The following is a 15927-nucleotide window of genomic DNA, read 5'->3' as shown; positions in this document are numbered from 1 at the left end:
CTGACACTTGCTGCCTGGGCACCCTGTGTACTTTTTCCGGTTTGGATTCTACACTTAGTGCCGGGCGCTGTACCGGCCAGGGCTCACCGCTGCCGGCTGGCATCCCACCTGCTTCCCACCAGGCCCCCAGTTGGAAGGATCCGGCTGACACCCTCCCAGTGTTGAGGGCGATGTCCCTTCGACCTGGTCCTGACACCCTCTGCCCTTGGGAAAGTCACCCTTATGCCAGGAGTCTGAGGCCATGGCCAAGAACCCTTTCTACACCCTTGAGGTGTAACATGGTTCAAGCTGGCGCTTCTGCACCAGTGGCCCTGCAGAGGCTCTCCACGGTTGCCTGGGCTGTCTTCCCGTCCACTGCCCCCAGACACATCCAGCTCCAGCCAGAAACAGAGTGGCCAGGCATCCAGCTCTAGCAGGGATGCCAGCCCAGCCCAGCCCAGCCCAGCCCGGGAAAAAGGTGCCGTGAGCCCTTGTCCACCAGTGCGCTGGTGCCAGGCCGGTTGTCCACCCACTAACCGCGGCGCCGTACACGTCACCTGCGCCCTCCTCCATGTCCCGTCTGTGGAGTGTTGTGAGGTTTGTAAAGCAGGCGACACAGGCTCCGCAGTGCTAGCCAAGCCTGAGGAGAAGTGGGGTGGGCGGTCCCTACTTTAGCGCAGAGGTGGAACTCCGACCAGCGTTCTGGGGGTCCACTCTTTGTCCCCCACCAGAAGAAAGCGTGAGCCCCGAAGGAGGAGTCTCCTAGGTGGACACGCCCCCCAGGCCCCCAGGGGGCAGCGGGCTGCCTGGGTGCCGGCAGGGCCCGGGGCGGGCTGGGCAGGGTGCGTGGTGCGGTGCCGGCCTCGGTGGTGGGCACGAGGTGTTCACTCAGCTGTCTCTTGTCTTCTCTGTTCCTCTGGCTCCTCTCCCCCTTCCCCTGCCCCGCTTTTGCCCCGGGTTTGGCTGCGGGCAGTGCCGACATACGGCCCTTACGGTAGGTTCTGCTCTCAGTCTGCACGTCTGTCCTGCACGTCAGTCCTGGTCCTCCCTGTCACCAGCATGTGTGTCGCCCAAGTTCCTTCGCTGTGTCCCCGCCTCCTCCCCTCCAGGCACCCCTGGGCGGCAGAGCCTAGAGCACTCGCCTCCAAGGGCTGCCCTCGGTAGAGCTTTCCTGTTTCCGTCCTGGTCTCTCATTGTCCTGGAACATGCCCTGCACCATCTGGGGGCACGGTGCTTTCGAGTGGGGAACTGGGGAGTTTAGTTCTGTTCCGTGGCAGAGAGCGTGAAGGGGAACAGAGCATGCAAGTTTGAGTCTGAAGACCTGGGACCAGAGTCGGGCTCACCCCTTCCATCTCGGTTTGGGGGCCTGGCCCATTTCTGCCCGCCCCCCGCCAGAGCCCTTGGGGATGATTTGTTAGGGAATTACGAGGCAGCACCTCAAGGCAGGTGGCCCCTGCCCTGTCAGAGCGAAGATGTCTGCTCCGTTGTGGGTCCAGGCCCCTGTTGGCCTGTCCTGATGGAGCGGGGCCCTGGTCCGCTCCCCGGCGCCCCGCAGGCGAGAGGGGCCATGGGCCAGCGCCTGTGGAGCCTGGGCCCCCTCCCCTCCCCTCTCTGTCTTCAGTTGGCGTGGAGCTTATCTTGGCCTCCCCCGGGCGCTCGGGCTCACGCCTGCAGCACGCCAGTCTCCACCCCAGCTCCCTTCCCACCTGCCAGACTTTCCCAAGTGGCTGCTTCTCTTCTCCCCGGGGGTGTGCTCCACTCTGCACCCCGCCAATGGAGCCATTTCCTTGCTTGTCCCTTCTCACGTCCGGGACCCCATTCTCTGTCCCAGGAGGGGTTGGTTAGATGACACAGCCTTGGGGCAGGGGGTTTGGTCCCGGGACCACGGGCAGGGGGCCAGGCTGCCTTGCTCCCCGCTGCCCGGGCCCCTCACCCCCGCCTCCTGCCCTGTAGGCCGCTGCGCCCCCATGAAGAGCATCTCCAGCAGCCTCAAGGAGACCATGAATCCGCACGACATCGTGCAGGACGCCATCCACAACTTCTCGCCCGCCTACCAGCAGTACACGCAGCAGTCCACCCTGGAGCCCGGGCCCACCTGGCGCGGGGGTGCCCACGGCCTCTCGCGCTCCCACAGCCTCACTGGTGCCCGGGACAATGAGAAGACTCTCCTGCTCAGCTCTGATGACGAGTTCTAGGTGCGGCTGCTGGTGGGGAAGGACTGGGACCTTGGCCCAGGGCAGGGTGTGCCCCTCCTCCAGCCTCACGTCCAGGCTGGGAGGCAGGCTGCCGCAGCTTTGGCAGTGCCCTTTAATTTATTGGACCAGAAACACATATCGCTTCAAGAGGAACAGCCAGATGCTGTCTGCCCAGGGGGTGGCCCAGGCTCACCCAGGAGCCTTCAGGAATATCTATACAAGGCCAAGGCTCTACTGCCTGCACGACGGGCAGAGGACAGTGGGAGCGACCCCCACGTCCCTGTGGCTCGTCCTTTGGCGGCAGCGTGTTGGGACCAGCCGTGCCCAGGCCCAGAGCTTGTGTTGTGGACCAGCGGCTGCAGCCTTCTCAGCCCCTCCCCAGTAAGACGTACAGCCCCTCCCCCAAACACCGTGCAATACTCTGACCAGGGCTCTCCTTCCCGCCTGCTCCCTCCCCTGTCCCCTTGTCTGATGCTAGATTAGCCTCAGCCTGGGCGGGAGGAGGGAGGAGGGAGCACGGATGCTCTCTGTGGACCTTCCTCCTGACCCAGGCCTAACTGGCATGCTTCAGGGATCAGAGCCAGACACCAAGAGCCATGGGTCCCACCTCAGAAGGATGCCCAGGTGCATCTGGGCTCCTGAGTGTCCTCTCTGTGGCTGCACCTTCCGCCTGCCTCGTGCCCCTTCCTCCTGGCCTGCTGAAGACAGCCAGCCGCCCACACTGCCCTCCCACTTGCGGTCTTTCCTCTTGAGAGCATTTTGGGTAGAGCCCTTGCTTCCCAGCTACTCAAAGGGTCAGGGGTTCCCACCCCTCCTTCCCAGGCAGAGCAGTCAGCACCTCTGCTGGATCCTGGTCTCTCTCCCTGGGGCTGCTCCCTCCTGTTTCCTGGGGAGGGTCCGGTCTCTGCATTTCAGACCAGCTTCCAGCTTCCGGAGGAGCACAGCCCTCCGGGAGGGAGGAGGGAGGGATGGGGCATGTGGCGGGGAGCCAGGAGATGGGGGACTCCTCTCTCTGGCCCCGTGTCCAAACAGGGCCTGGTGTCCTGCCTCGTCTGGCCCCAAGGACCATCTCTTCTGTGCCTTAGTCACATATGGAAGCCTCCCCTCACTAGGCCCTCAGCCTGTCCCAGACACTCCCAGGGGGCTCCCTGTTAAGCTGCTGGCGCTCAGAGGATCCTGCAGTGCTGGGCCAAGTGCCCTTGGACAGGCCTCGGGTGGCCAGGACCACCAGTCCCCTCCCCCTCCCCCACCTCCACGCCCACATCATGGAGCCTCCCGGGGCCAGAGCCCCCAGGCAGGCCGGGCTTACGCTGGCCACTGTCTTCGGAAGAGCCTTGTGATGGGACACAGTGCACGTTCATACAGGCAGAGCGTTCTGTCACTTGAAACCCAGAGAGCACATGAGTTTGGGCTGCAACAGCCTGGAGGAGGGGGCAGAGTGGGGGAGAAGGGCCCTGCCCTGTGGGCGCAGAACTTCGCTGTGGCATCTCTCCTTCTGGCCACTCTTGGACTGAACTGTGCCGGGGGCGGGCGGGGAGGGGGGGGTGTCCATCCCAGTCATCTTGCCCGGCCTCCTTCAGTGACCAAGCCAGCCCTGCAGGTGGCGGGCACACAGGCCTGCATGTCTGGTACCGGAGGTCAGCTCTCAGGTCCCTGGCGGGCCTGGGCAGTGGTGGCAGCCTATGCAGGAGGCAGCAGGTCGGTGCAGGCCGTCCCAGGAGGACCTCTATCCGCCCCACCATCTGCTCTCATGAATCGGTTTCTCTGATTCTCCTTCCAGGCCAAAGTGTGCTGCTGACTCCCTGCCCCACCGGGCTTTGCCTACCCTGCCACCTGCCCGCTGGCATGGTGGGTGCGGGGCTCCGTGGCAGGGAGCTAGCAGCCCCTGGGGGGATGGGGCTGGGAACGCGTGCCCAAGCACTCCACCCCCCCTTCCTAGGATGTGTAATCTGCCTTGTCTTTTTGTTTTTTATTTTTTTGTTAATTTTTCCCCCAGTAGAGTAGCTCTTTGTACATAAAAAATACTTGAAAAATTAATTGTATGATGTATGAGAAGACAGAGTCCCCTAGTTTTGTATCTCGTGTATGACTGCCATGAGTTCCACCAGAAAGCCGCTCTATTTTGGTCTCTGTGACATTTTAAATGCGTGACAGAAGTGAGCAAATACAGTGAGAAAGAACTATATATATGAAATAATATAGATTGTATTGAAATCTCCTCTGCCTGTGGGTAAGGCTTGTTCCTTCCTCTTGCTCGGCTCCCTTGTATGTGTTTGGGGGTGAGTTTAGTGGTTGTGGACAAGGGTGTCTCAGGAAACCTCCTTGCTTCCGGGTGTAGGTGTAGGTGACGGGGGGATTCCCATTGCCAGAGACTGAAGTTGGGGTCCAGGCCCCTGGTGGACAAAGTGTCTCCCCCTCCCCCGGCCAGTGGGTCATGGTGGCAGCCTTGGTCACTAGGGGTCCACCCTCCTCAGTACCCCACAGGGCTGGCGTGCACAGTGGGTTGATACCTCGTACCCAGTTTGGTCAGCCAGATGGGGGGCCCGTACTCTGGCAGCCCCATTCCTGCAGGTGTCTCCCAGGGGTTGGAAGAGTTTTCCCAGCGTCCTCATACCTCGCAGCCTATCTTCCTGCCTCCCCGGGCCCACACTCCACCCTGGGACCCTAGGCGCCTTTCCGCAGGGGCAAGGAGGCCCGGAGCAGGGCCTGTGGGGCAGTGGGCATGCGCCAGACACCTGGCACCTTCCTACCACCGCCGCATGCCTTCCTGGGGCCTGGCCTGGCTGACGGGGGCACTCAGGAATGCAGCGTGGGTGGGGGCAATTCCCAGCCCAGCCAACCTCCACTCGTCCCCCTGACAGCTTCCTGCTGCCCTTTCTGCTGGCCTGAGCTCAGCGTCTCTGGATCAGGATCCTGGGCCCCACCCAACCTGTGAGGAGGGAAGAGCCTGTGGACCAACCCGAACCATGTGGTTTGGCCCTTGCCCAGCTTTCAGATCCTGCACCTTCAACAGGAGCATCCTTCTCCCAGCCCCGCCATCCCTCCGTACCCAGCCATGCAGAAATCCTCCTCACCACCGCCAGGTGCGCTGGGGTAAGCTTTCGCTCTGCGTGTTAAAGCTTGCAGCCCCTCGGGTTCCCAGCGCTGGTCACACCTACGCCCTTAGAGTACTTTAGTTGTACAGATGGGTAAACCGAGGCTGCAAGAAGCGAAATAAGTCATCAAAGGTCATACAGCTAAGAGGAAAACACACCTCGATTTCCCTGACCCCACAGACCACAGAACACCCCGCTGGGCTGGCAGATTGGGTTGAATTACAGGGAGTTTGGGGACCAGGATGAGACACAGGTTGTGCTTTAGGCCCGCAGGCAGGGGTTGAGGAAGCCACTTCTCTCCCTGCTTCTCTGTGCCTTCTGGAAGACGAGGAGAATATTTTTTACTCGGCTGCAGAAAATCAGACCTCGGCGTGAAAGGCTGGAAAGATTACTCTCCAATCGAATTTTTCTCCCTGGGCGGGACTGTTTATTTGCTGAAGGGATGCCCAGGGAATGCCCTCCATATCATTGTCCTCCTGGCTTTGCCTTCCCCAGGGAAGCTCCTTGGCCCCAGGCAGCCAGATGGAAGGACAGATGTTTGGGCACCACCCTGCCCGGTTCCACCTCCACCTAACCCAACCCCGCACCAAGCCAGGGTGCAAGAGCTGGTGATGGGACACAATTCCTTCATCTGCAAATTGGGGCTAACCTTCCCGCCCAGCAGAGGGGCCTGCCTGGGGTTGAAAGCAGAACCCCCTCGTGGGCCCCTCATTCAGAACCCCCCCCGCCAAAAAAAAAACATAGACCAGGACATACACTTCTAACTGTGGAAAAAGAGAACTTGACTTTATTCAGAAAGTCTACAAAATACAGAAGGCAGATAACTTGCTTACTGTAAGTCAGAAAAATAAATAAATTCCAGGGGCCGGGCAATTGTTTTTAAAAAACATTTTTTGGTTGTTTTTGCCATCCGGCTTCTCCTAAATATAAGATAAAATGTGATTTATTTGCAGATATAAAATATAAAGTCCAGCTCAGGGCCACACACCACTTTTCCCAGGCAGTGGGCGCCGGGCTCTGGCTGGGGAGAATAACTTAGATTCGTGCAATAAATAAACAGCAGGGAGGAGCAGCTGTATAGTTGGGCGGGGGGTGGGGCGCGGAGAAAGGCTCCGGCCGGGCTTCCCAGGAGAATGCGATCAATGGCAGTGGTCAGCCCCCATCCCACAGGGTGGACAGCTGGGACCCTTCCCTTTAAGGACCCCTATCCCAGGCTGCAGAACCATAGGCTCTGTCTTCTCATCTCCCCACCGCCACAGTGGTCACCTCCTCGGTCCCCTTTCTCTTTGGCTGGCCAGCTCCCTGGCTGCAGGGAGAGCCCAGGGTTGAGCCTGGCCAGCTCCTTCCCTCTCTCTTCCATCTGCATCACCTTCTCCCTCCCTCTACTTCTCTTCACCTGACTCACAGAGAGCCATCTCCCAGGCTACGGAGGCCCTTTCACCACCTGTTCAGGCCCTGGCCACTGTCCCTCTGACAACCATGGCTGGAGTCTCAGGGCAGCAGTGGGAAGACAGGGCTCCAGCTCAACCACTAAGCGTATGTGGCCTTGGGCACGTCCGATAGAGGCCTGTTTTCTCATCTGTTAAGTGGGCTTCACTAAGTGATTTCTAATGAGTCTTCCAGCTTTGGAAGGCCAGGCATCCGGGTGCAAGGCGGAGGCGGGAGCATCAGCCTCCCAGCTAGACAGCCCCACAAGACCCATACCGGGCCAAGCCTAGTCCTGTCTCCCTGGCGGGTGGGGAGGGGCTGATGGCACAAGCTGAGCAGTTACAAAATGAGGGGTGGCCGTCTTCCCCTCGATGGCCCTTCTCTAATCCGCTCTGTATCCCCTCCTCAAACTAAGAAGGCTGAATTTTCTACCAGAGGAAACCCCAGACCCCGACCCCACCTACATCCTATCTCATCACCGTTGCCCCTCCCCAGGGACATCAGGTCCCAGTTTCAGGGGCCGCAGGAGGAAGACAGGCTCTGGGGAGGGAACGTGTGTGTTCCCCACGGGGGCTGGTGGCTGCAGAGAAATGGCACTTGGAGACAGAGACTGCGGCGCTTAGGCACTTAGGGAAGGCAGCTGGGGTCAGAGGGGTCTGTGGTTTGGAGAATGGACGTGGGCGGAGCGAGCGGCGCTCGGCGGCCACTAGGAGCAGGCGGCGGGGCCGGGGGCGGGGCCCGAGCCGGGGGCGGGGCCGGGGCTCGGGGCGGACTTGACGATGGTGATGACACTAGCCGGAGCCACCAGCGCGGCGGGCCCGCGGGCGGCGGCCACGGAGCGGGCGAAGCCCTGCAGCGCCTCGCACTTGCCGCGCAGCGCGTCGAGCTCCAAGCGCATGGCGGCGTTCTCGCGCGCCAGCTTGTCCACCTCGCGCTCCAGCTCCGACTTCTGCTTCTGCAGCTCCTCTTTCTGGCATACGCGCTTCACGCGGCAGCTGGCTGCGTAGCCGCGGTTCTTGAGTGTGCGGCGCCGCTGCTTGAGCCGCGTCACCTCCTCGGCTGAGAGCCCGCGCAGGTGCCGGTTCAGCTCGCGCACCGACAGCCCCATCAGCGCCTCGTCGGACAGGTGCGGCGTGTTCTCGCTCAGCTCGCGCTTGATCTGCGGGCAGCAGGTCGGGCGCATGGGGAAACTGAGGCCCAGGGTCGCACTGCGACCTGTGGGCCCAGAGCTCTGGACCTGGCGCGCAGCAGGTGCTGGGGACGGCTCCCCCTCCCCCGCTAGTGTTCCCCCTTCACCGCCACGGCCACTGAGGTGGTGGCTGGACTCGCTCCAAGACTCGGAAGGGGAGCAGTAATCCCGAAAGGGGAAACCGGGCCAAACCGGGATCTGAACACAAAAGGAGGCACCCGAGAGCTCAGCCCGCATTCTAACCCAGCGACCGGGCCTGGACTCAGCCGGAGAAACTCAGGAAAGCACCTTTGAAGTCCTACAGCCCAGGGGACGTTGTTCCGATGGGGGAGCAGGTCCAGAGAGGGAAGTGACCTGCCTCGGGGCACACAGCCCTTTCAGTGGCTTCATGAATGCCTGATGCCTGCAGAGCCACTCTTGGGGATTCCAGGTACTGAAGGGGAAGTTGGGATGGGAGCTCAGCGGGGGCAGGGAGGGAGGGGAGGACCAGAGACAATAAGGGCTGCCTTCTCACCTTCAGGGCTTTGCTGGATAAGGGATCCACAGACATGTTTGCAGAAAGTGCCCTCTGGGCTGAGACCTAGGGGAGACAGGAGGCCAAGGTCAGTTTTTTTTCCCCACTTGGAATAAAACCCAAACACACTACCTTGGCATCCAAGGCCCCTGCTGTCTTAGAACTCATCTCATAACACTTTCCTCTGCCCCAGTGGTCCAGCCAGCCACAGTGGCCTTACTGAGTGGTTCATTCCAGTCTCAGGGCCTTTGCTGTTCTCTCTCTTTTTTTTTTTTTTTTTGGTGCTAGGCGGGCCTCTCACTGTTGTGGCCTCTCCCGTTGCGGAGCACAGGCTCCGGATGCGCAGGCTCAGCGGCCATGGCTCACGGGCCCAGCCGCTCCGCGGCACGTGGAATCTTCCCGGACCGGGGCACGAACCCGTGTCCCCTGCATCGGCAGGCGGACTCTCAACCACTGCGCCACCAGGGAAGCCCTGCTGTTCTCTTTACTGTTCTCTTCCCTGTTATCTCCCCATAGACTCTTCATCATTTAGGTCTTTGCTCAGTGCCACCTGTTCAAAGAAGTCTAACTATCCAGCTAAACCATTCCTTGTGCCATATCACATAACCCCATTTACTAACCCACAGGCACCCCAGACTCATTTCCCACTACTGTCCGCCTCCATTCTGCACTCCAGCCACAAGGAATTTCTTTTATTTTTAAAAATATTTATTTATTTAATTTATTCATTTGGTTGTGCTGGGTCTTAGTTGTGGCAGGCAGGCTCCTTAGTTGCGGCACGTGGGCTCCTTAGTTGTGGCATGCATGTAGGATCTAGTTCCATGATCGAACCCTGGGCCCCTTGCATTGGGAGCATGGAGTCTTAACCACTGCGCCACTAGGGAAGTCCCAGAATTGCTTTCACTTCCTCTCACCCTATGCTTTCTTGCCTTTGGGCCACCCCAAACCTTGTGACATTTCTCCCCCCACCCCCACTTTATCTGGCAGACTCCTACTATTCAGCCTTCTGCCCTGAACGTAGACATCTCCTCCAGGAAGCCCTCCCAGGCTCCTAGGACTTGTTCAACACCGCCCACCCCAGCAGTTCTCCCCTACGTTGTAATGGTCTGTTTCCTTGACTCCCTACCAGACAGGGAGCTCCACAGGCAAGAACCAGGCCCAGGCAGCTTCGGGTGCTGAGGCTGCCAGCACAGGGGCTGGCAGGGAGCAGGCACCGGTGAAGTGTGGATGCGTCTCTGACACTGTCCATCACCCAGCTTGTCAGAGTCTGAACCGAGTACCAAGCCCAAGCCCCGCTGAACACCATCGAGAGACAAACCTCCCGGCCCTACCTCCCATTCTTCCTCCTTTCCATCTGCCTCGTGGCTTCTGCATGGCAGGGATGGTACACAGACACCAGGAGGATGGGAAGGGAGCAGGAGGGATTCTATCCTCATGAATGGCTCCCAGGTGGGGTATGGGAAACAAGGAGAGGAACACGGGATTAAGGATAAAGCCTGGGTTTGAGTCCCATCTCTCTTTTCTCCAGGCTGTGTGACCGCGGGCAAGCCACTCCACCTATCTGGGTCTCCACTTTCCCATCTGTAGGATGCAAACAATTCCTGCCTCACAGGGTTTTGGTGGAACTAAGTGGTACAAACCGGAGAGGTCAGTGAGCACGTGGGTGGTTATTAGAATTGCTGAGTCTGTCCAGGAGGGGTTGGGCCTGTAGCAATTCCTGGGACCTCGCTTTGATTTGGCAGCTCCTGGCTGGCCAGAGTCACACAGGAAAGGTCCTGAGAGACCGCCTGGCCCCTGCCTCCTCACTTCACCCAAGGGGAGGTGGAGACAAGAGAGGGGCATCTCTTGCCTGAAGTCACACAGCAGGTGAATGGCTGCCTCCCCCCAAATCAGGAGGAATTCTGAACACCTGTAAAAGCCCCAGGACTGAATCCCGATCCCTTTCACACCATCATCACCCCAGTTCTCCCAACAACCCTGTGAGGCCAGAGATGTCAACAGAGCGGTCCAGGGTCACACAGCTAACAGGGGGTGGATCCTGGGACCGAGGCCACACTGAGCCATGTGTCTCCTCCCAGTGTGGCCCTTACTGGGCACACTCTCTGGGCCCTCTTTCCCCACCCCTGTGAAGTGGAGGACTTGCCAGGCTCCGAGGCTGCCCAGCTCTGATGTGCCAGGATTTGTATTGGGTCTGCTAGGGATATGCAAATGACATACAGATATCCAGGCCCCCTGGCCAGCTGTTCAGGGAGCTGGGGTGTTAGGGGACACCCAGGCAAGTCTGGGCTACACGGAGAGCCTAATGGGAGCGGGGAAGCCTCTCCTGACATAGGTTAACTAAGAGCCTGCTGGGTGCTATGGCTGATGCAGAACTTGGGAGGCATGTCCCCTTGGATAAGTCATTTTTTCCTCTCTGGACCTTGGCTTCCTCACTTATAAAAGTGGAGACAATCATTCATAGTATTAGCGTGTAAAATACAAGAGGCTTAGACAAGATCAGAAGTGGCAGATGGTTGGTTTGTCTCACCATCACCCCTCCCTCCACTCCTAACACAGACATCAGTAATCAATCACAGCACTTTCTCCCACTGAGGCTGGACACAGCCCCTGAATCTTTCTCAGCATAGCACTGTTTTCCACTGAGCTTGGACACAACCTCGGAATCCTCGTCAACACAGCCCTGCAGATTAGGCCCAAGAGGAAACTGTTGGCCATCCCCTCTTCTGTCTAATGGCTGAAGGCCCCATCCCCTCTGCTGGCGGTGATTCTAAGTACTTTGGGGCCTCAGGGAAGCTTTGAACCTGCTCTTCCCTCCTTTCATCTTTCTCCTCCTGTCCTAGCCTCAGCAGCCTCAAGCACATGCTGGATGTCCGCTGAGGCACCTGTGTTTGCGCAGGAATGTCCTAGCTCAGCAAAGTCAGGCAATCCCAGAGGGAAAGTCACAAGAAGGGGGACCTTTCTGATAACCTCAGGCTTTCAGCCTCCAACTTCAGGCCAGGGGCTGCTGGGCTGTCAGCCAAGGGGCCAGGGTCCTCCACCAGGCTGCCTCGGCCAGTCTGGTAGACCTGGGACCTGAGACAGCAGCTGATCCAACCTCCTTGTTCTGTAACTGAAGCAACCGGGCGGCTGTCAGGTGGCAGTGGTGGGCTGGAACCCAGGAGTCCCGACCCCCAGCTCACCCACGCGCCCAGCCCTGCTTCTTCCCTTTTTCTTCTTGGGGCCGGGAGAGCTGACCTCCGGGGTCTTCAGGTTTCTAACATTCCCTTGGAGGCCTGGAGAATGAACTTACTCCTGGGGGATTGACAGCTGCCCTGCCCAGTCAGCAGCCACATCCCCGGCCCCCTAGTAGACGGCCCACCCGCTGGCATGGGCTCCTCGCTGACTGCTGAGCCATTTTGCTTCCTCTGTGAGGACAGAGGGAAAAAATGTGTTTTCCTGGGCCTTGGCAGCCAGCACTGGTGGAGCCTCCTCCCTGCTGGAAGGGGAGCAAAGCTGGGAGAACCCAGCTGGGAAGTAGGAGCCTGGGGGTCCAGCTCAGGTTCTACCACCTGCTCACACTCGCTGTGTGACTTCAGGTACGCCACTCCCTCTCTCTGGGCCCAACACGCCAAACCACCAAGCCTAAGGTACCTCCTAGCACTGACAGTCTCAGAGTTCAGGGTGTCAGATTCTGGCCCAGAACGGACCTCCGAGACCACTAGCAGAGTAGAGGCCCTGGAGGAAGGGAAAGGAAATCAGGGAAGGCTTCCTGGGGGCAGGGGCATGAGAACACAAACTCAGAGACTATCAGCCTCAACCCTCCTTCTGCTCCACTTGCATAGCCTGGGACCACTTCCTCTTTCAGCTGAACCATGACCAAAGCCACCTCCTCACTGGCCTCTAGTCGTGCCTGCCTCCACCTCTGACCCCACCATCTATCCTCCCCCAAGAGCTGTCAGAGGGACCATTACTGACACAAACCTATAAACCTGATCATGTTCGGCCCATTTCAAAACCCTAGGATGCCAGCCTCCCTTCCAGCCCTTTGGGCCTCCACTATGTTCTCTCCCCACTCTCTCCCAGGATCCTCAGGCTGACAACAAATGAATGAGCACCCAGTAAACTCTACCATCTCTGCACTTTTCCCAGAGGGTCACACGGGGTGTGTGGGGGGTGGGGGTGGGGGTAGGATGTCACCTGGACCCTGAAGTATCTGCTCGCTTTGGGGAAACTGCTTCAAGAATCCTACAGCCCATGCCCAGGCTTCTTGCTTCCCTGGGGTCCCCAGGCCTTTTTCTCTAGGTGTTGTGGAGTTCTACCAGAATACTGACCCAGTGCTCATTCATTCATTCAATCAGCAAACACCCGAGAAGCACCTAACCTGTAGGTGCCAGGCTCAGTGCTGGGCTTCCTTAGACCCAAAGTTGAATCAAAGCCCCTGCCCTCAAGGCATTCATAGATGATCATCACTTGATCTGACAACCTGGCTGACTGGTCACCTCCTCATGGAAGCCCTCCTTGATTGCCCTGGCTAAGTCAGAGCTCTGTTATATACTTACTAACCACAGTGACTTCCCCCTCATACCACCCATCTCAGCTGTGGTTTTGCATTTAGGTTAGTGGCTCTTCCTTCAACTTTGTCTCCCTTCCTTGACTGTAAGCTCCCAGAGGGCAGGCTTTGGATCTGATTTGTTCACCACGTTATCCCCAGCATCTAGGCCTTGATGGGCTCCATGGCAATGCAGGCTAAAAGTGTTAGGACTGAGGGAGGCACAGAGGCCAAGGGAGCTGACATTGGGTCCTGGGCCCTACTGAAGGCCCAGGGCTGGTTCCATGGGAGGTTAAACCTCTCAGTACTAGCTTTCCATCTATGACTGAGTCAACCAGCCACTCCCTCTTGCCCGCACCCCCCCAACCCCTGGTCCCTAGCCCTACCCAGGGATGTTTCTTGCCCAGCTTTGAGGATGGGCCTGCTTGATTCCTGTGCTCCTGGTGGCCGCCTCCCTTACTTGGACCCCACATATTTCTGGACACCCTTGGCCTCAGCCTGGGGTGGTCGGCTCTGCTTTCTCTCCCACAGTTCCCCTGGAAATTAGGCTGTGTGTGCAGGCTGCCATACCTCCCCCATTCTACTCCCATCCTACCACCTTGGATGTTACCTAGTTCCTGTTGCAGATGGGGACACGGAAGTTCCCAGCTGTGGTAGCTGCTCAAAGATTCAAAGTTAAAAGTTTATCTGATCGGACTTCCCTGGTGGCTCAGTGGTTAAGAATCCACATGCCAATTCAGGGACATGGGTTTGATCCCTGGTCCGGGAAGATCCTACATGCCTCGGAGCAACTAAGCCCGCGCAGCACAACCACTGAGCCTGCGAGCCACAACTACTGAGCCCATGGCGCCTTGAGCCTGTGCTCTGCAACAAGAGAAGCCACTGCAATGAGAAGCCCGCGCATGGCAACGAAGAGCAGCACCCCCCCCCAAGCTGCAACTAGAGAAAGCCCACATGCAGCAACGAAGACCCAATCACAGCCAAAAATAAATAAATAAAGTAAATTTATTTTTTTAAAAAAGGCAATCTAATCAAGCTCAATGCCCTCCTCCCAACCCCCATGATTCTGTAGCCTTGTGGGTGGGAGGACAGGGAGGGCAGAATAGGACCAAGGAATCCCTAACCCCCAGCCCACACCTCAGCCTCCCTCAGCAGGGGGCTGATGGGGAGGGGGCGGGGCGAGGTTGGGGGCCCCACCCCTCTCGCATTAACCCCTCATGCACCAAGGCCAGCAGTCCCACTGCTTGTTTTCCATGCCTGGCCCAGGCCCTCAACTATCTCCTCAGGTCCAGTCATTCATAGGTCTGTCGGACTAGTCCCACCTGTGAACTGAAACCACCAGGAGGGCAGAAACCAGCTCCACCCCAACCTTGGGTTCTCACCCTCCCTGACCCAGCAGGTACAACCTCTAGAACCCAGACCACCCAGAGGAAGCGTCGTATCCCTTCCTACCTCCGACTTTTGCCGTGGGTTTTTCTGGCCCTTCCTGTTTCTGCTGAGACTGAAGGGTTGGGCAACCCTGGGGATGAAGGAGAGTCCTGAGGGGACAGTCTGTCTTCCCCCAACTAGCCAGAAAACCTGGGGACAAGGACCTGGACCCCAGCCTACTACACAAAGTAGGTAGTAGTAGCAGACCCACTAGGGTGCTGGGGCCAGGGGTGGCCCCCTCACCTCGTCGCGCAGACGAGTCCGGTGGGATCTTTGATATTTCGCCCCACCCTGTGGCTGAAGGCGCCGGCTCTGGGCGGGGGACAAACACCGCGGGTCACATGGCTGCGGTCCTGGGAAACTCCGGGGAGAGCAAGGGCTTGAACGCCGCCGGCTGGTGGAGAGGAGACAACCCGGGAGAGAATTCCCGGACCCCCTGTGACTATGGACTGGGCCGCTTCTCTAGCTGCGTCCCTATTCCGTGTTTATTCCTGTGGTCACTCTCTCTCCGAGGTACGCTCCGCTGGTACACAGGCGCCAGGGTCCTTATCCTCCTGGGAGCGCGCGGACACACACACACACACACACACACACACACACACACACACACACACACACAGTCTCTCTCTCTCTCTCTCTCTCTCTCTCTCTCTCTCTCTCTCTCTCTCTCACACACACACACACACACACACACACACACACACACACACACACACACACACTCCCCAAGGTACACGGCGCAAGCAAGCACCTGACTGCATACCCAGGAAGGTGGCCAGGGAACACACACGCACGCCCGCCCTCGGACGTAAACAAACCGCGCACGCACGGCCCGCGGGCACCGGTCCAGGGACTGTTCTCACCGAGTCACGTACTTTCACACACCGCTCCCGGCCCCGCCTGGGCGGACGCTGACGCTCGCCAGCCCGCGCCGTCCCTTCCTGCCCGGCTTCGCCGCCTCTCGGCCCGCGCTCCCAAAATGGGGCCCATAACCCCCGCACCCCGCCGAGCTTGCTTCGGCCGCGTCTCGGCCCCACCGGACCTCTGCCCTTCCCCCCACCCCAACTCCCCAAGCCAGCCGTCCCGCCGAGGGATCCACAGGAGCACCGACTGAGTGAGCCCCGGCGCCCTGCCCCAGGCACGTTCCCGGGGTGCGGAGACCCTGCCGCCTCCGGGTCCCGCGCGCCCGTCCCGGTCCAGACCAGCGACCCTCACCCGCCTCTCGGCCTGCTTCGCCTGGCGTCCCTGGCACTCGCGGGTCCCGCTGCCTTCCGAGCTGCTGTCCCCGCCCGCGCCTTGGTCAGTCTCCCCTCCGGTCCCGACCGCGGGTCGCTCCGAGCCCGGCTCCCGGGAGCGACGCACCGAGTTTTGTTGTGGGGCGGGAAGCGCAGGGGGCCGCGCAGAGTTGTAAGGCGAGCTTCCCGGAATTACTCACTCACAGGATTCCTTTCATTCATAAAAACTCAGTCATGCGGTGACGTCACCTCCCCTGCCGCCCCCCGGCCCCGGAGCGTCCTCCCAGCTCCTCAGCCCCGCCCCTGCCAACTCCGCCCCGGAAGACCCCGCCCACA

The 15927-nt window shown here is 59.5% G+C and overlaps 3 protein-coding genes across 21 annotated transcripts in view; 2 read left to right on the top strand and 1 right to left on the bottom strand.

Moving 5' to 3' along the window:
* The window catches only part of TMEM184B (transmembrane protein 184B), a 48930-nt gene extending 44538 nt beyond the window's left edge, over positions 1-4392 (top strand). For 5 of the 8 annotated variants that reach the window (XM_067010212.1, XM_059081865.2, XM_067010208.1 and 2 more), the window contains one exon: positions 1933-4392. In XM_067010212.1, the coding sequence (XP_066866313.1) occupies positions 1933-2174 (242 nt within the window). In that variant the 3' untranslated portion in view covers positions 2175-4392. Of the gene's footprint in view, positions 1-952; positions 974-1932 lie in introns of all 8 variants that reach the window. The other 3 variants (XM_059081864.2, XM_067010206.1, XM_067010207.1) reach the window with 1 other exon arrangement.
* Positions 4393-6027: 1635 nt separating this feature from the next.
* MAFF (MAF bZIP transcription factor F) lies at positions 6028-15905 on the bottom strand. 5 transcript variants are annotated; one of them, XM_067010214.1, is made up of 5 exons: positions 15572-15831; positions 14600-14750; positions 14381-14447; positions 8401-8466; positions 6028-7856 (listed from the first exon to the last, which is right to left on the bottom strand). In XM_067010214.1, exons 4-5 carry the CDS (start codon positions 8434-8436, stop codon positions 7404-7406), a joined length of 489 nt encoding a protein of 162 aa, XP_066866315.1. In that variant the 5' UTR covers positions 8437-8466; positions 14381-14447; positions 14600-14750; positions 15572-15831; the 3' UTR covers positions 6028-7403. The 5 variants fall into 5 exon arrangements, with proteins under 5 accessions (XP_066866315.1, XP_066866314.1, XP_058936978.1 ...); XM_067010213.1 differs by lacking the exon at positions 14381-14447; XM_059080995.2 differs by lacking the exon at positions 14600-14750.
* The window catches only part of PLA2G6 (phospholipase A2 group VI), a 77100-nt gene continuing 68403 nt past the window's right edge, over positions 7231-15927 (top strand). For 5 of the 8 annotated variants that reach the window (XM_067010203.1, XM_067010205.1, XM_067010198.1 and 2 more), the window contains exon 1: positions 7233-8316. The gene's annotated coding sequence lies outside the window, so the exon portion shown is untranslated. Of the gene's footprint in view, positions 8317-15927 lie in introns of all 8 variants that reach the window. The other 3 variants (XM_067010201.1, XM_067010200.1, XM_059080541.2) reach the window with 2 other exon arrangements.

The sequence above is a fragment of the Kogia breviceps genome, chromosome 12, assembly GCF_026419965.1.
Source record: "Kogia breviceps isolate mKogBre1 chromosome 12, mKogBre1 haplotype 1, whole genome shotgun sequence".
Lineage (NCBI taxonomy): Eukaryota > Metazoa > Chordata > Mammalia > Artiodactyla > Physeteridae > Kogia > Kogia breviceps.
This window is presented reverse-complemented; position numbering and strand designations above follow the sequence as displayed.